At 44.6% G+C, this 19,307-nt stretch overlaps 1 protein-coding gene across 1 annotated transcript; it reads right to left on the bottom strand.

The window, feature by feature from the left end:
- Window positions 1-8,033: 8,033 nt before the first annotated feature.
- Window positions 8,034-19,104, bottom strand: ARFRP1 (ADP ribosylation factor related protein 1). Its single transcript, XM_032198599.1, has 8 exons — window positions 19,054-19,104; window positions 18,110-18,209; window positions 17,628-17,715; window positions 17,052-17,134; window positions 16,493-16,574; window positions 15,949-16,019; window positions 10,443-10,543; window positions 8,034-8,920 (listed from the first exon to the last, which is right to left on the bottom strand). The coding sequence occupies exons 2-8, from the start codon at window positions 18,200-18,202 to the stop codon at window positions 8,833-8,835; spliced, it is 606 nt and encodes a 201-aa protein (XP_032054490.1). The 5' UTR covers window positions 18,203-18,209; window positions 19,054-19,104; the 3' UTR covers window positions 8,034-8,832.
- Between the last annotated feature and the right edge of the window lie 203 nt (window positions 19,105-19,307).

Here is a 19,307-nt window from a genome sequence, read left to right as displayed (position 1 = left end):
AAATCAAGAACAGGTGACTCTCTTTCATCCACGCTCTCCCTAGGTGGATTCAGCTGTTCGTTTGCGGGTATTAATACCCAGCAGACTCGGTCAGACAGTGCTGCAGCAGTGAGTCAATAGCTAAAAAGGGAGCTAAAGAAATATTTGTGTAACGTTTATTTTCAAGAAGCCTTGGATCTGGTTTCTTGCAGCAGCTACAGAGTGCAGTGCTGCGGCTCTCATTCATCTCCACTGAGCTTCCAAGCGGGTGCTGGGAGTACAATTGTCCTTTACAGAGCCTCTTGCTTTGGAAGAGGTCACTTACAGGAATTTGTCCAGCAAACAGGGTCACATCTGAAGCAGATTCCTTGTATTTTCAGCCATTGTTTGGATCCCCTGTTTGTTCCCAAGGTACTTAGCTCGTAACACTCAGGTCTTGGTCTGGGCACTGTCTCCTCTTAGCTTGAATGAAAACAGAATACATTAGTAAGCCTTCTGATGCCCTTTAGCTTACATCAGTTTTCTGGGAAACATGCTCAGAAAGCTTGGAATGACTACAGCTACAACATCCTTACACAACACCCTCGCTGCTTAGAACCACAAACGCTTCATACACTGCATTCCAGGTCAACACAAAACAGGGGTCTTCCCAAAGCCATTATTTGCTCAGCCTTTAAAAACATTGGCATTTTCCAGCTTGCACCACACCAGGGAGCCCAGTGTTACGTGACTAAGCAGCACCACGAGCCAGCGAGCTGGCATCGCCCTGCTGCCGGCCCTTGCACCGCTGTGTGCCGGTCCTGCGCCCACCCCATGCCAGCTGTGACCCCCAGCTCATTTTGGGGCTTTCCCAGCTGCTCTGGCCATAGCGGACCTCCAGCTGTGCCGTGACTTAGCTGTGAGCCAGGGGAGTTGAGCCGGGAGACTTGGTCATTTTTCTATGGAAGCGCAGGGAAGGATGACTTCCCAGCTATCTCTGCAAGCGCATGAGGTCAGCGGGATGTGCGCCGGGCGGCCGGCGTGCTGCTGCTCTCAGGCTCGCGGGCTGCAGGGTGTTCTCAGCTCCAAAGTCTAGGTTAAGGTTTGGAGAAGTCAGCCCAGCCTCAGCGACACGCTGTGATGTGGTGTGATCAGGGAATCGAGCAGATTCCCCGATGCTGGTTTCTATTTCTGTCCCTACTTCCTTCCGCGACGCTGGAGGTTTGTAGGTGTTATTGGACTTTGCCTGGCCTTCCCAGAAGCAAATGGAGGAATATCTCATTGGGGAACTCGGCAGATAAGAATAGCCTGTGTGCATTCCCCACTTCGCAACTCTTGAGCCTCAAGGAACAGATCCGACCTGACGGGATCCAAAACAAATCCTTCCTCCCCTCGGTTTTGTGTCAGGCGCTGAGAGTGACACCAACGCACCAGCCGCCCAGCCCGTGACTCAGCACCTCTCCTCTGAGATCCCCTGCCCTCTGATACAGCAGCAGCACTCATCTGCTTATTAAGTCTTTCCCAGGCTGGGGCATGGAATATCTTGTGATCCTGCCTCTTCTCATGGCACAGAGATGAGCTGTCAAAATTTCCACTGCTCTGACAACGTGGGTGCGGGCTGGGGAGCGCTTCATCCTTCAGCAGACGAGGCTGCGGGCGCTCGGTGCTTTCAGCCCTGCCACAGGTGCCCAGCCGCCTTTGCTCCCTCTGCAGGAGGTGAAATCCAGTGAAAATCCAGAAATCCAGGCTTGCTGCCAAAAGCGTGATGGCCGCTGGATGTGGGTGTTGCACACAGCCTCAAATACGAGACCTAAAACCGAGCCTTGCTCAGTGTCAGAGGAGCGCGGTCCTTCACCAGGGCAGGATAAGACCTGGCTGTTCCCTGGGCACAAAAGCAACGAGCAATGGGTTTTGGTCACAGAATGGGGGCACCCCATAAACCCCATAAATCCCAGAGAGAAACACAGAGGCTGCTGTTGTGCTGCTCTGAATCCTACTGCTTAAACGGGGAGGCAGTGAGGAGGTGCTCCTTGTAACTCTTGTTCCTGGCGACAAATTCCTTATTCCCCTTTATAGCACCCAGTATTTTGGGAGCGTGTGACTCCAAAAATAGTGCTGAAGGAAATCAGCAGGAGCAGCAGTGCCGGGTTCGCTGACTTCTGAGGACTTAGAGGAGTTCCTGGCTGGGAACTGAACCAGAGCACAGGGAACCCTGCAGGTTTCTGCTTCAGGAAAATGCTGAAGGACCCGCTGAAGCTTACAGCGAATGCAGTTTGTCCTTGGAGCACTCCTTACAGTGCACACGAAAATAGGCTTCTTCAGGCTGGACTGAAGTGGAATTAGTGCCTCCAAACAAAAGGCAGGCCACAAAAATCAGTCAGTGCTGGAGCCTGGGGGTGACCTGACAGCAGCCTGCCAAGGCCTGAAGGGGCTGCAGGAAAGGTGGAAGACGGCTTTTTATTGGGGAGATAAACGATAGGACAAGGGGTAGCAGTTAAACCCAAAGAGGACAGCTTTAGATGAGGTACAAGGAAGAGATTCTTCCCTCTGAGGGTAGCGAGGCCCCAGCCCAGGCTGCCCAGAGGAGCTGGGGGTGTCCCAGCCCTGGGGGTGCTCACGGCCAGGCTGGATGGGGCTGGGGGCAGCCGGGGCTGGTGGAGGGGTCGTGTCCATGGCAGGGGCAGGAGCTGGGTGGGTTTTAAGGGCACTGCCAACCCAAACCCATCTGTGGCTCTATGAAATATGCAGCCTGCCATCCATCCGGGTGAAGGAGGTATGCCTGGCATGCTGGAGCTTCCACTCACAGCACTGGGCTGTCCCTGGGGAAAACAGCAGCACTGCAGCACCCGTGTAGCTGCTGAAAATCAGACACCAGAGGAGAATGTAAGGAGCTTCAGGAACCATAGGAAGCAGCAGGAGAGGGATGGAGGGAGACGTGCAAGCTGTAAGCTCCTGAATGGCTTCACAAAGCCAGTGCCATCTATGGCCATGCACCGAGCGATGGCATTACTCACGAGCTGGGAGTGTTGGTAAGGTCACACGTTCTTCCAGCAAGGATTTTGTTTTAAGGAAAGAATTTTGCCAACCCGTGACTTCTGAAGCAGATAGATCTGCTGCCTCATCTTCACACTTACTAGTTGGTGGCATGTGCAAACTGGGTTGTGGGGAAGGGGAAGCTGCTGCAAAGGCGTCGGTTCCTCCTGTGTTCCTGACATCCTTGAAAAAAAAAAAGATGGGGGTAACGTGGGGTTTGTTCTGAATCAGCAACCTTCAGCTTTAAGGAAAGACAGCACAACTGACTAGGAACGAGGAGATTCCTTCTAAGCCCAGAAAGTGTGCTTTTTTTGTTTGTTTGTTTGTTTAAAAATAAATGTCAGGCAGAATTCCACAACCGAGTAAGTCATTGCAAATCCTCCTCATTCTTGTCTGATAAGAACCCAGCTTACGGAAGAAATGTGGGTCACTTTTTCCCCAGTGACGTTGCAAACTGCACTCTCTGTCCAAGTTCAGTGCGCCAGTCCTCAGTCATTTTCCTACATGAGGTTCCAATTACTTTAGTACTGAGTTGCTTTCATCAGAAAATGTAATTTGCACTCGCTTCTGAGGTAAGGAGTGTCACGGGTGAAGACTCTCGCGATTAGATTTAAGCTGTGCAGATGAAATGGTATGAAAGCAGGGGGCTGGGGCTACATTCTTGTGAACTTGTTCTGGATACAGAAAGAAAACAAACAAAAAAAGCCTAAGAATGTCTACAGAAACTAATGGAAAGCCCCCAGTAGCTGTCACGGAAGCTGGTTTTACCAGAGGAGCAGTAAAACAACTCTTTGACGTAGTTCAGAAGCACAAGAAGCAAAACTGAGGGGCGATGCTGCAGGAAATGCCTGAGGTCCCGCAAACAAAGCAACATGTATGTTATATACCAGGAATGTCTCGCTTGGGATTTCCAACTTCAAGTAAGTTAATTACAAGTTCCCAGTGTGAAAAAGCACCTGCTGTAGTTTCCTCTGGCATTCTTTATCCTGAGAAGAGCTCTCCACTGCCTCTTATCTCCCTGGAGACAAACTCGAGCCAGATTTTAACAGCAAACTGTGCCAGAAAGGAGTTAGGGAGGGCATCCAGTCTACACCCTGCCTCCGTGGCAGGGTCAGTCCAGCCAAGTTTTTTTGTTTGTCACTTCTCCAGGTTGTTTTGGGGAAACCTGTAGACAAATCCTTGGGGGCGCTTCTTTCAGTCTCTGAAAACGGGCCCAAGACTGAAGGCAAACTCTGTGCTTTTTGGGGGAAAAGCTGATAAAGGCAGCTGCAGGCAGAGGCAGAACCCGCTTCCCTCTACGCCTGGGCACCGCTGCCTGTGGCTGCCAGTCAGATGCCATCTGTGTTAATCGGATTTATTTAACTGATTATTTGAAGGGACAATGATGAAGACCAGTGACAGTTCCACTCTTTGCTTTTCCTAGCAGATCCCTTTAGAGGTTCCCTCCTTGCATAACGCTTGCCAGCAGCGAAGTCCCATGATCCTGATTCAACAAGTGAAATGCCTAAATCAAGTCAGAACCTTTTAGGAACTTTGATCTAGGATTTTAGCCGAGGACTGTTTTAACTGTAAACCCACAATGGGGGGGTGGGGGTGGGGGGTTATAAACAACTACGCTAACCTCAAAGTTATTTACAAGCACATTCTTCTGGAACTCACGACTAACCCAGCAGTCTCCCATCCATCTACAGCACCATTGCTAAGGAGAAAGAAGCTTCCAGACTCATTAAAAAATCCTTTTGTTTGAGATCACTATCGGTAATGTGGAAAGGCAGATCCTTACCCTAGCTGAACTGGTGGACGTGCTAGACGTGTAGGAGTGATGTTACAGGACACGTCAGCAGTACAGAAGTAGATGGTTAGGAAGAGAAGACAATAGCTAAATTAGGAATAAAACCACTCTGGAGCACTCGGAAGGATATTAAGTCCACTCCAGTATTACAGGCTGTTTTCATTTTAGTAAAAAAAGGAGAAAATATGGCCTGGGGCAACATACCCCCCATAAATGTCTTTGTGTTGCTTCTGCAGTGTGCTCTGTAATAGCTGGTGCTGGCCAGAGCCTTCAAGAAAAGGATGGATTTAGCTTGAAGCTATGGCTGCTTTGTCCTGGTGTTTCCGCCGGTTCTGCAGGACGGGATGACGTGGCAAGGGGGGGGAGACCCGGCATCTGCATAACCCAGAAGAAAACCACACATCAGGCCGCTGAAGCAAGGCTAACACACTGCTGCTGCCTTGCACTGGGAAGGGATTAGCTAGGACCAGCAAGAAGGAGCTCTAACCCAGCTAGTCCTCATCTTTCATCGGTTCCAAATGGAGCTGGAATTGCCACCACATGGGTAGCGCTATGATTCAGAGTTCTCAAAAACATTGTGTTTGGTGGTTGTTTTTTTTTTGCTCTTTGTTTTAAAGGAACATTCTTGCGTTCTGCTGCTAACAGCTAGTAAATATTTGCTTAGTAGGGAAATTCCAGAGGGGTGGCAGAAAATTAATCTTCCTGCAGCGTTCAAATAAGGCAAGTGGAGTAACTACCACGGTAATTAGCCAGTTAGCTTTATCTCAGTGTATGCATTTCCTTTAACAAAGCATGTTAAAGGAAAGAGCGATTGCTGGGATGAATCTGTTTCACCTTCAGAATATAAAACAACTCTTCAGAGAAATGAATTGCTGGTAATGGGTATGGTCCAAACAGGCCCATCTCAAAAGCATCCAAAATCTGACAAACAGTTTACAAAAACTGATCTGCTTACAAATATCTTGGCATAGCTCGGAGGTTTTGGAGGGGACTTGTAATGCAAAAGCATTTTAAATAAAAGTCTGTGCTGCATTAAGGAATTAAATAAGGCGTTATTCTAAAATGTGATGAATTACCTTTAAATTACTCATCAGAATACAAAATTGGTATCAGCATACCATCTTTGACTACCTCAAGGGGATTTTCTTTTAGCAGTGCTTACGCACCGAGTACCATTCCTTTTCCGAATGCTCTTTTTCAAATTAATTTGTTCCTGTTCCTTGGGTCTGTACCGCTGCATCACTAGCTGTACAGACCTGCTTCTACAGACTAAAGCAGCAATAAAGTCAGCTGGAGGAGGAAGTCATCAGTGGCCTTATGCAGCCATTTATGGCCACACAGAGCAGATGGAACCAAAAACCCCAGCTGACTTCACAGCGTTCCATTTCTTTTGCTGTTCATGTAAAGGAACCGTATACGGTACGCGATCAGGGAGATACACGTCCAGGTCATGCTTGCACAGCAAGATATTTATCTTGCACCTGTCAGCTGATCAAGCCGAATTCTTTCAATGCGGTCATGCTGCAGCACGGAGGACACACCAAAGCAATTCAACAATAGGTTTGACCGTGCTTGCCTGCTGAGCTCACCAGGCGCCCAGGAAATCATTTGACAGTACCAGGTAGGTGTACTTATCTGTAATGCTTAAAAAAAAACCTGTCTGCTAAGCTCTTTCCTAGAACAGACCTCTGAGGCAAGCAGCTGCATCTGTGTGACCTGTGAAATAATTGCTGTCACTGCACTAGAAGCTAACTGCGAATGACATAGAGGCTTCCACTACCACTTTTGGAGAAATCCTCCCTGACTTTTGTGGGCATCAGTCCATGCTCCTACTGATGCATCACAGCTCATTCATCTTTCAGGATGGAAGATGCTCCCACGCAATAACTTTGTAATTTTAAGTCAGAATGTTTGCTTTACTTGAAGAGGTCCCACTGATACATGCTACAAAGCAGTCTTTGTGTCTAGACACTTGTGAGAACAGCTGTGTCCTTGGGCTCAGAACTGTTTTTCCTCTCTTGTCTCCCAGGGAAAGGAAGAGATATGATAAGGGTATGGAGATGGCTTGGGAAATTATATCCCATTAAACAGACATTGCACATTACTTGACTAAAGCATTTTGTCTCTTAGCAAGGCACTTTTCTCCACCAGCCACCATTTCACATCTTCAGTTTAATTGTTAGCATCAACCGTGCCAACTGAAACAATAGCCAGGTACCTTGAAAATCCTTAGGCTTTCAGAGACAGCCAAGTGAGGGATTTCCGTTTGAGTTAATAGCCACTGAGTAATATTCTCTTGTACACCTGAAGCTTTCAGCCTTGTAACACATGAGGTGCCCAGAAGAAGTGCCACTTCTTACGGTAGATGAGTCATCTTGAAGTCATCCTCTATGTCCACAGAGTGCGTAAGAAACCTGAGATGGGTTCCTGGATCTACAGAACCTTAATGAAATCTGGGTTCTTGTTGGATCTGCTGTGTTTTAACTCTTCTGGAATGTGGTAGTGACACTTACACCACACAAACTCAAACTCACGTATGATGTTATACCTGCCGTTCTAACAAGAGCAAGTAACCGCAAGTAATTTGAACCAGATACTGGAACCACTTCAACTCTGTACCAATTTTCTTTTCACTAAAATCCCATCTGATAGGTCGCCTAGCCTTCTATTATCTTAATGTTATGGAGAAGTAAGATTCTGTTTTTCAGTATGAAGTTACTCCCACTAGATTCATGCGCTTAATGACGTACTGTAGCTCCCTTTAATTCCGTCATTAATTCCCTCACGTAAGTGAGAGGGAATTAATGTTCTCTTGCGGAAAAAATCAGCAGTAAGTGGTAAATTCAAGTGGTAAATTTAGCACAAAGTTCTTTGTCAGATGCCAAATACCATATATTTAAACAAATACCACTATCTAACTTGCTCAAACAGAGCTTGAATAATGTACCCTTACTCATATGAGCAAACACTCGAATGGTCACCAGCGCCAGGAGTAAATAAACACACGAAGAGCAATGCCCACTGCCAAAGCACCACAAAATGAATCCAAGTATTTCCAAAGAGGTACTCGGAAAAGTGTTAGTGATATGTCAGCTAAACCAGCTAAATAGGCTACATGAGAAGTGAGCACTGGCTGATGTTGAGAGCTGCCTTCCTGTTCTTTCTTCCTTTAAAAAAAAACAACACCTAGAGGGTTAAGTACCACTGTTTCCGAACTTAAAAGACTCATCAGCTGTTTCAGAAAGACGAGTTCAAAGGAGCAGGAAACTTTATTGCATACTGATTTCTCCCTGCCTAGAGGTCCAGCTTTTGGCCTAGAAATTACACAAAGAGGGCCTCAATTCGTTCCAGTTACAGAAGATGATCAATTATTCTTACAATTAAAGGGAACGCACAGCAGAGAGACTGGCAGTCAAAGCAAGGCAGTGCTTCTGGAGTTCCCGTACTGTTAACACCCTTTTTAAACAGTGTCCCACTGTGCTGTTGCTGGCTTCCATTTACCACAGGTAAAAGTCAGGAATCAACGTGCCAACTGAAAATTGAGTTATAATCAACACTGTCTCTCCCCATTATACAAACGACAGCATAACAGGGACAGTAACACCACCTTTAGTAACCATGGGGCTGGAGCAGCAAGGTGTCTTCTCAGGCAGGAGGGTTCCCCAGGCTCCCTCCCCTTTCATATTCACCTGCCCAGTTCCTTCAAGGGAGGAGAGTTCCATGTCACTGGCCTCTAGCCCATTAGACTAATAAACCACAAATCATGAAGTAATACAGTAGAAAATTAAGTCCTTCTCATCTGCAATAAAGTGTGGATTGCCACATAGTCTGTGATCTTAGGCCAATGACTTAATATTTGATGTAGGAGATTCGCCCTCCACCCCAGTTGGAATTCTTTGCTCAAGTGTTTTAGACACAGGAAGAGAATGTTTGTCTCCAAACTTAGGAAAGAATCAGGTGTAATAGAAATCTGGTGGACCACCTTCTTTGAAGAGAACACTAAATTCCGTGGAAAGAGACTGTCCGTTTCTTGGCTGACGTGGAAGGTCTTACGTTATGTCCTTCTTTCTTGGAGGTCGGTGAATGTTCCTCACCACACACTTCACCATCCATTCAATTCCCTCGTTCACTCCTTTGCTAAGGAAATGAGATACACAGGCAAGATTAAAACACAAAAACATGGCTCATGAAGTCCCTAACTGACCACTTACATGAGCAAGCGAAGGGTTCTGCCCTGCACTTATGCATTACTATGATAGTTTCTCATACACCCAAACAATGGGGAACTAATTTCTTTCCATTTGGTATTTACACTTAATCTTTTATTTTTCAGTTGTTTCTCCAAGTCTACATCCAGTTTAGTTAGTCATCAACTCTGTGGAAATGTTGAGATGAACAAGCATCAAAAGACTTGACAGTCAGCTGGTTTGAGGTTATTTTGCTGCAAGTCTCAGCAAACTTTTATCACATATTCCAATCCTGGCTTCAAACTTCTACAGTCATCTGTGCAGGGCTGCCAAGCAACTCACTGGCCTGTACAGCTTCCCAGCCAGGACTTCTGCAAGTCTTTTATTACTGCAAACTCAAAATGAAATTTTGAAAGGAAATTCCACATCGATCAAAAACAGAAGTGTTTGTACAAAAAAAAAAAACAACACATGAGAATGGTAAAGGTTACATTTCATAAGATTATTATCTAATTGTTCTTTTCTAGCCAGTGCCTAACAATTGCCCTTGTGCTCATCATCTGCTTAATGACATTTGATTCTCAGCAACGCAGACAGCAGAGGTTTTTCTCACAGTTTAAAAGGCTTTACTCACCCCTTTGCAGTAGCTTGTATTATATTACAGCTTTGTTTTTACATTAAAAGAAAAGAAAATTCAGAGCTCTGGATTCAGTACAGGCAGCAATTCAAAGAATATTTCCAGTCATCTGCAACAGTACTTTTGCCTTAATGCAAAAAAGCAGTTTTCACTCAAAGAACTAAAAATGCAATCAAAGTAGTGCAAGACACAACGTGCAATAGTGATGCTAAGATGTTGAGAATTTAGTGGCTTGGTCAAGGTCGTGGTAGGCAGCTGTGTAGGCATGGAGAATCCCAGTCTCCCAAATTTTGGTCTGTTCTAGTCACGGCATCTTAAACCGCATGCTTTTCTACTGTACAAACTGTTATATCTATGGTATTATCTACATAACAAAGTTCATCTGCGCACCAAAAAATATGAAAGCAAAAGCTTAATTAGTCCAACAATGATGGAACACCCCTCACTGCCCTGGCAGTGTCATGAACAGCTCTGTTTCCAACTGACTTCTTACATAAAAGCTGGGAGCTGTAGCAAACCAACCGCTGCCAGGATTATTTTGTAGGGAAAGGGAACAATAAAGGAGAAGAACCAACAGCTCCAAATGCCTCCAAGTCCCATCGCTCTGAGCCAATGAGTAGACCAGGCTTGTACATTTTCATCAGGTCTTACAGAAAGAATCTACACGTGGAATTGCTGACTTGATGCGAATCCAATGTTCACAACCACGTGTCTGTCACTGCTCAGAAGGAAGCGCAGCTCCCTTCAGTGGTTATTACCCTGTAATTATCGTTCTGCTTGTATGATACCCTGCAGCTGTTCAAGCAACCAGAACACCATCCATTCCCAGACTCACCCAGTAAGAGCAGAGCAGGCTTGTGTCAGGCAGTCTCTCTTCCCGATTTTGTTAATGCAGTCACTAAATGCTGTCTTGATGTCAGGTATTGACAGACAAGTCTGCAGAGGAAATCAAAGAGCTACATTACAAGAGACAGTGACCTTCCAAAATGAATCCTCCTACGTCCAAAGTTCTGCTTCAGTCAAGATGGCACAATGTATTAAACTCTCTTATGCACTAACATAGAAAATCCTTTTCTGATCTAAGTGCTCGCTTGCTCTCAGAAGCCTTGGACAAGCCATATAAGGATTTTAGCTAGCCATGAGCCCAGCTTTCTTCCTCTCTTTGCAAAGAGATTTTGGCATTCCTGTGAGGCTCAAACACGTTTTACTCAAATGCCACACCAGATCCTCGAGTCTTAAGGATTAGTCCATGTGGAAGTATACTTTGGAAGTACAGATTACATACAAACAGAAATTCAGTCTTCTCTAAGCCTGGGCCTTAACTCAGCAGAAAGATGGAAACTAATGATGGCAAGTATTCCTTTTGCAAAATACTGGTTCTGGAGAAATTAGATATAGGAAACTACTGCGAGGATGACTGTGTGATAAACAAGCACGTTTCAGAGCTTATAACTAAGAGCGGTTCTTAAGAAATGGCTTGAGAGGAGTTTAATGACACCCAATTCACCCAGTGCCCTTAAATCCAGACTTGTGACTTTCCATCCTGAAGAATCCATCAGTTGTGCAATTTTTTATGACTGTACTTTCTTATGACCTAAGTTACATTTCAAACTAGCAGTTTCAATTAATAAGCTTGACATCGTATCCAGAAACACTATGTATTTATTGCACCAGAGCCATAAAAACTTATTTCAAGATTTCTGCCAAATGGAAAGTGTGAATTTCAAAACGATGACCTGTCATCCATAGGATAAACAGTTATAAATAAATTTAAAATGTATATATATAAAATACTGACTTCACAGGAGTCAGACTGGACTTGGGAGCAGGAATTCATACCAATATGTCTGGAAGATGGGCAAGAGATTACTACCAAATGATCGTTCTCTGCAAGTTTCTAAAAGATGCTATTTATTCCCGCTCTACTCTGCGCTGGTGCGGCCTCACCTCGAGTACTGTGTGCAGTTCTGGGCACCACAGTATAAAAAGGACATGAAACTGTTGGAGAGTGTCCAGAGGAGGGCTACGAAGATGGTGAAAGGCCTTGAGGGGAAGACGTACGAGGAACGGCTGAGGTCACTGGGCCTGTTCAGCCTGGAGAAGAGGAGGCTGAGGGGAGACCTCATCGCAGTCTACAACTTCCTCGTAAGGGGTTGTCAAGAGGCAGGAGACCTTTTCTCCATTAACACTAGTGACAGGACCCGCGGGAACGGGGTTAAGCTGAGGCAGGGGAAATTTAGGCTGGACGTCAGGAGGGGGTTCTTCACAGAGAGGGTGGTTGCACACTGGAACAGGCTCCCCAGGGAAGTGGTCACTGCACCGAGCCTGTCTGAATTTAAGAAGAGATTGGACTGTGAACTTAGGCACATGGTCTGAACTTTTGGGTAGACATGTGCGGTGTCAAGAGTTGGACTTGATGATCCTTAAGGGTCCCTTCCAACTCAGGATATTCTATGATTCTACTTTTGACACTATACTCACTGCCAAATAAGAAAGGCAGGACCAACTAATTCTTGATTAAAGCCAGAGTTCCAGACAAATCAATTACCCAATAACTGGGGAGGAGTGGGTTTTTTTTGTTTGTTTGTTTTGTTTTGTTTTGTTTTCAGTAAATGACACTTGGCAGCAGGAAGGTTAAACCCCAACGGAGTGAAACTGAACAAACATTTCCTGAAATATACTTTAATGTGTTGCAGTTTAGTGCCACAGAATAATAATTTTTCCTTGTCTGGATGACGATACGTTTCAGAACTTTTAGAACGGAAATGTGAGAAAAAGCATAGGAAAGGTAGAAAATAATGGTGCAGAGCATTGCAACACTGTTCTTTACTTCTGTTTGCAAAGCAAACGGGCAATGAACTTCCCAAATATCATCAGGAAACCTGCACATGTCCAGCAGCACAGCGAACCTGTCTCCTTCACCTTGTCACCTTTAAGATGTCCACGTGTAGCTTACAGCTGCTGTAACCATATTATTTCCACCTTAATCCCTCCCAGTCCCTTCCCGTTCTCACTCCCTGGTGCAATGGTGGCCTGCTCTAACCTCCACGAAGCTGTCCAGCTGTTGATCTCCATGGGGATTTCTTTCAGGAAGTGTTTTGCTTGAAACTTTGCACCATTTACATTTGTTGTAGTAGGATGTCACTGCATCGTGACACTACACGTGTCCTAAGGCACATTTTTTTCCCTGTGGGATGAAGCACAACAGCACTGCAGAGAGGACAAGGCCACTGAGCTGATGCTGAAAAGCTTTGTGTTACTGTTCAAGGGGAAGCCATGGGCTGGAATCCTGTCTTACAGCAGAGGAGGAGGCAGCTTGCCCATCATTTCAACAAGGAGCATTTGAGCTTCTCGTGCTTAGGAGAAAATGTCATCTGTGGCTTCTAAGTTCCCCTCTTCTCCTCCTCCCTGTCTCCATTACAATGTATTTATTTACAGATGTGTTTCATTTCCCAACTGAAACCACATAAATCAAGAGCAAACTAGGCAAACGGGATCTGTGATAACATAAACAGCATAACATTACAACAATAAAATCCACAGATGACCTTTCTGGAGCAATGTTATCTGCCACACCAGGGAAAACTCACAACTCGAGGAGTCATACTTCTATCTCAACTTCCCCTCAAGAATGAACTGTAAATCATCTTTCCACACAGGCTCTTCAAGGCATAGTCTATCTAGCCTGACCTAGTCTATGCTACATTATTTTTTTTAATAAGTTTATTTGAAATTAAGACAAATTTATCAGGGAAGCTGTAGTATTTCGTAAGTTGGAACTCTGAACTGCCATTGTGCAGAAGGTTTATTTTCTAACACCTGTACCATGAAGATAACACTGTGAGACTTCAGAGAGAGGCTGCCAGTCACCATGACTCCTTCAATTTTTCAAAGACACAATTCCTTCCATCACTCTGGGGATTTCAGATTACATTGCCAAAATTTATCTTACAGCTAGGAAGGCAATGCTTCCTGCCAGAGACATCACACAACACTTAATTCTTTCCATAGACTGTTTTTTAGCCCACTCTTTCTACTATTTTTAACAGTATTCCAAAATTGGTCATTCTATCCCCAAGTTTTAACTGTTCATTTCACAGCTCAGAAATACAGAGCTTGTGGAAACCTTTAAGCAGCTGTATTCACATCAAAACAGCAACAGAAAATTCTTATTTTGCAGCTTTCTCTGCAGTAAACAGTAAGTAGAGCAAAACCACCAGATGTTTTCAAAAATGGCGTTCTGACTTGGGAGTCCACATGAAATATCAGATATCTGCGTCCCCAACAAAGCTGTAGCTCTCTTAGAATACAACAAACAAAACCCTCCCACAACACACATTTGACTCAGTATTTGAATGAATTACGAAGTGATCTAGTACTGAAGCCTCTGCTAAACACAGAGCACATTCCTCGTATGAGAAAATTAATCTATGTTATTATCAGGATGTTAATTTTTTCCTAGTCTGTGACTGTAATCCACCCCCCGATACTACCACACACCACTCAGGCAGTGCTGCATGGATGCATTCTACTCTAGCTGTGACTATTAACAGAGGAATTTTCTTTCTACGAGGAATTTAGCTTCTGAGCCAAAAAAAAAATCTTACACTTTATGATTTCAGGCACTGAGTCCAAATTTTTTTAGCTTGCTGCTAGGAATGTAAATCTCTGTCAGAATTCTGATACATTTCACCACAAGAATTCTTCTGGCCTTTAAAGATGTAATCAACGTAAATTATCTTGCATCCACAAATACCAGTAAGGTTAAGACATCATTTATCTTCCCTCGCTATGATCCCTGTTAAAACAGAGGAACCGTGGGGAGAATCCTCTGTCATAATTACATGTCTGGAGATCCAGAGCTGAAAAATCTCTGCCAATGATAATCCTGCAATGGGCGATTTCCTTCCAGGGATCTTCACTTCTGCTCGGTCAGTGGAAGAGAAACAGACCTTTCCATTTTCTAAACCTTGCTTAAGAGAGCGTGAATAATTATTCAAGAATAATACACTATAGTCCATTTAATATTTGTTACAAGCATTGGTGTCCCTTTGCTCTGTGTTCACTTGATCATTCTCAGAAGTACGCTCATAAATATGGAATTTAGGTATTTCTTGGAAACAGATCTACCTCCAGTCAGTATAGGTTTGCTGATCTCATCACAGGTCTGTGACCAAATAACGGCAGCGAATCTGCGGGCTGGTCTCGGAGCCTCTAGAGGGGGCAAGGAGTCATTCATAGTTTTTATCTTGAGAGCCTGTTCCAAATACCGCTTTCTAGTCATGTAAAGAAGTCCATTTGTTCATTATCCCAGCTAGGGTGCCAGAAGAGCTGGCCCTTGTAGAATGCCCACAATAAAAAAATGCATATACGGCCATAAGGAAAACTGAACAGCTTTCCAAGTCACTGCATGTAGTTTAATTCCCAAAAGCTAAAGGTGAGAGTGCTGCTTACTGCTCACTGCTATAAAGCTGCAGTGTGGCATGGAAACATGAGTTAATATTCCAGGTTCCACATAGAAAAGATCATTAATTTCCCCAGATATCAGAGTTCACAGCAACGTCAGGAGCAGAAATCAGGAGTCTTGGCTCTTAATCTCATGCTGTCTCTTAAGTGCAATTACATTTATTTTATTTTTACGGCTAGGTAACCTTATCATCGTCCAAAAGATCTATTGTGTTGTACAACAATATAATGAAATCCTCCTTTATAACCAAAGCGATTTCTGTGGAACTCCCAAGTACTTCCTACAAGTACACTCCCTGAGATAGGTGTAAAGTCCAGAAGAAGCTGGGACACACTGGCATACTTTGAAGGAGATCCTGATCACAGTTCTACAGGCTGGCACTCCAAATTCTACAGAAAGCTTCTAGCTCCATCTAGAGACTGATCTCTCAAACTGCAGTCCTGGAATTCCAGTACAATGCATGGAAGGAAAAGGAAGTAAAATACGGGAGATACCGCGATCACTTCAGGCTCTCTCTTCCTTTTTTCTTTCCCAATTCTCTTTCCCAGTGCTGGGAAAGGCAGGGACTGCCCTGGGTGCATCACCTAATGGTCACACCACAGCACCCACAAACTGGTCGAGTACAGTTTTACAGTTCTGGATATGCTAGGAAAAAAATATTAAATTATTTTCAGGAAAAAAGCATTCATTGCCATTTACAGTCTGTGACGGAACGCTCCACAACAAAGAGGTTTCACTGAACAGATGTTATCTGATTAAGGACAATATTTCTTCACATACGTTTGCTGTGCTGTTACTAGGTAATAGCAGAGGCCCAGTTCTTCTTCTCAAGGCCCAGTTGCTCATTTAAGAAGCATGTCTGCAATAATCTTACCTCTACATCCTGCTTGTTAGCCAACACCAGAATAGGAACTCCTTCCAGAGCTTCACTTGTAATCATCTTCTCTGTAAAGCAGAGAAACAAAACCAGAGACATTTAGCCAGTTTTGGAAGACAAAGTTGCATAAACGTAAGACATCTCTTGCCTGATGAAGCAAGAGGCTCCTCCTCGTCTTATAGTTTCATTTGTAATGTTCAAAGCACTTTACTGAGAATTAAATAGGTGGTAAAAACAAAAAAAGGAAAAATTCCAAAATAATTAACGTAATAATATAATAAAAAATACGTAACATAATAATATAATAAAAAATAATTAACAATTCAAGGTCACTATAGGCGATGAAACTAAGTCTTGTGTTACTGACAAGACAGACTTCCAACACTTTTGCCTCAGAAACACACGGATTTATTATGCAAAGATACAGAAGTACTACCAATGGGTCATCAACAGGCCACACGGCGTACTTCAAGCACAAGGAGCAGACAAAATAGCCACAACACATGATGAAATCAGTGCAGCTAAAATACTGCGTACTCACCAAAAGCTCTTTTAGATTCTGAGAGCCTCTCCTCATCAGTGGAGTCAATGACATAGATCACTCCGTGAGATTCAGCATAATACTGAAAGGATAACAGGTATTAGTGTATGGAGCAGCTAGGACCACTTGTTCCTCTTCTGATTTTTTTTAATTTGGTAAAATTTTGCTAAGCATGAAAGAGATCAACCGGTCAGAGCCAGCTGTTTTCATCATGTATGCCTGGAGAGAAGAATGCTGGCACACAAAACGCATTGCCTGTCCTGTTTGCAGCCCTACTGAATGAAACAGGAAAAAACACGCCTGGCCTCCCACCACAGAAAAGCTCCTCTCTGCCACCACAACCCTCACATGCAGGTTGGTAATTGCTGTCTGTAAGCAACAATGCAAATGCTAAGCACAATCTTTGCTAATCTTGCACAGATACACTTGAATCTCTGAAAAAAGTTGTTAATGCTGAAGACTAAGGTTACCAATAAAACTGTATGATTATTAAACGATCATAATTCTGCAATTCTGAAAGAGACAAAAACGTTTATCAAAGAAAAAACACATCTCCAACCTTGTCCCAAAGAGACTGCAGCTCCTCCTGGCCTCCCAGATCCCAAAACATTAGCCGAGTTTTGCCAACATCGATAGTACCAACTAGAGGGAAAAAAGGAAAAAAAGCAATCCAGTGAAATCTGAAGGTGTTCTCTAAAGCACCAACACTTGCACATCCCCCTAAGAGTGCTGGCATGGCACAGTCTTCTCGAGGAGCAAATCATATCCAGCGCTACTTCAAACAACAGAACTATACCTTAGCAAAAAATGACCATTCATATCAGACAGAACTGTGCCAGTGCAAATAACATCAGAATCAGGCCAAAGAACTCCAGTAAAATTTAACTTAACCTCTGAGCTTAGCACTGAAGTGGGATACCTGTTTTTATTTTATTTTTGTAAGGCTTTGAGTTTTCTTTCTCAGAAGCTAAGCAAGCCAACTTTATTCTCTCACAGAAAGACACGGGGAGTTGGGAGACAAGACCTCCATTTCCAGGAACTACTTTGATCTTGTCAATTTTTAAACACCTCAAACATCTAAGAATCAGCTGTTGTCTAACTGTGAAAAAGCTGAAAAAAATCCAGATTTACTTACTGTTTAAGCCTACAGTGGTTGTGATTTTGGATAAACTCATCCCTTTGTAGTTCTTGTTAAATCGAGTTTTAGTTTGTTCAAGAAAGGTCTGAAAAGGAACGTGAAAAAGTATTTACTCTCAAATATTTTACTAGCTTGGGTAATTCTACCCCAAACCTGCCTTTTCATTACTGCAGAATCCTGTTCCAACAGATACTGCCCTACCTTGGAACAAACCACTGTTCTTGCTCCTTATTTTAGCAAAGCAAGAAGGGATCACGGGTGATTACGGGATTATCAAAGCCTCAGCTCCACACACCCCCCCAGAAGATAATGTTGCATTTAAATACAAGGGAAAAGTTGATTCTTTGGGGGTAGCGTCACTAAAATAACTCACATTCCAGATGAAGAAAGACTGACCTGCCTGTTGCAAGTTTTATCTTTGAAGGACACGGATGTTTAGAATTGCATGCGATCCCATGCAATTGGTAATAAACACTCACCGTTTTACCAGCATTGTCCAAACCAAGGATCAAGATGCAGTACTCATCCCTCTGGAACATGTATTTATAGAGCCCAGACAGCAAAGTATACATCCTGCTCCTGCAACGAATGCCAGGAAATCGTTAACAAACATGATCATTAAGGTCATTTCCAGAAACCTTTCATTTCACAACCTAATTTCTTCCCAACACAAAATAAATATTTTTTTTTCTTTTTTTTTTTTTCTTTTTTTTTTTTATCAGTAACTTTTATATTTATGGCAACATCAGGAAAATCACAGACCCGGGAAAGATCGTATTTGCAAACGCATGCAGGTGAGGGATGATCTCCCAGGGAGCTCAACCTCTGTTCCACCTCATAGCACACAGCGTCCTCGGTGAACTCTGTTCTCAGTTCAAACCTTTCTTATTTGCTTTGGGGCTAAAAGGAGAGCTAAAGACAGACTTTAAGTTGTTTATAGTAAATATAAGACCTGCAGAAAGAAGGAAGGCGATGGCATACAGACAGGATCAGAGTTTTGGGCAGGAACGAGCAGGTCAGCGCCCTCACGCCTTGCTCCTGACCCCTGTGACAGCACCGGGGGCTCTCAGCAGGCCCAGCAGCCCGTGAACCCCCACCTACCCCAACCTTAGCCCCCTGTGAGCGCACCCGCAGCCCCAGCAGCGCTGTTATCTCCCAGCGCCACAATAAAAAACACGAATTTGCATCGCCAAAAGCGCAGCACAAACCAAGGCAACGCCTACGGGGGCCGCAGGCGCTGCGCTGCTGCTGGGCCCGCTGCAAGGCCCGCACCGGCTCCGGGCCTCTGCGGCCGGTTACCGGAGGGGCCCTGAGGCCAAAATAAGAAATAAAAGCTCCAAAATAAACATAAAATTGACATAAAATGAACATAAAATAAACACCGGCCCCGCCACTCCTCAGGGCTCAGGGCCCGGCCCCTCACCGGGCTCCGAGGCCGCCTCCCGTCACCCGCCGCCTCCGCGCTCCCCCTCGGTACCGGCCGCCGCCGCCGCCGCCATCCCTCGCGGGGCACTCTGGGAAGTGTAGTTCAGCCGCGGCGGCGGGGGCTGGGATGCGACGAGCGGTCGGACTACAACTCCCAGGATGCTCAGCGCACACCGAGCGCGCAGGCGCAGAGAGAGGGACGGGGCAGCCGGTGGAGCGGCGCTGGAAGGGAGGGGGAAGAAGCCGGAAGTG

Source organism: Aythya fuligula, chromosome 16 (assembly GCF_009819795.1).
Source record: "Aythya fuligula isolate bAytFul2 chromosome 16, bAytFul2.pri, whole genome shotgun sequence".
Lineage (NCBI taxonomy): Eukaryota > Metazoa > Chordata > Aves > Anseriformes > Anatidae > Aythya > Aythya fuligula.
Note: the sequence above shows the minus strand (reverse complement) of the source record. Positions and strands in the feature narration are given on the sequence as shown.

Coding starts and splice junctions, on each gene's coding strand:
- ARFRP1 (XM_032198599.1), bottom strand. CDS start 18,202: ATGTATACTTTGCTGTCTGGGCTCTATAAATACATGTTCCAGAGGGAT. Junction 17,716..18,109: donor TGGACAATGCTGGTAAAACG/GTGAGTGTTTAT, acceptor GTTCCTTTTCAG/ACCTTTCTTGAACAAACTAA. Junction 16,575..17,051: donor TGCAGTCTCTTTGGGACAAG/GTTGGAGATGTG, acceptor TTATCCTTTCAG/TATTATGCTGAATCTCACGG.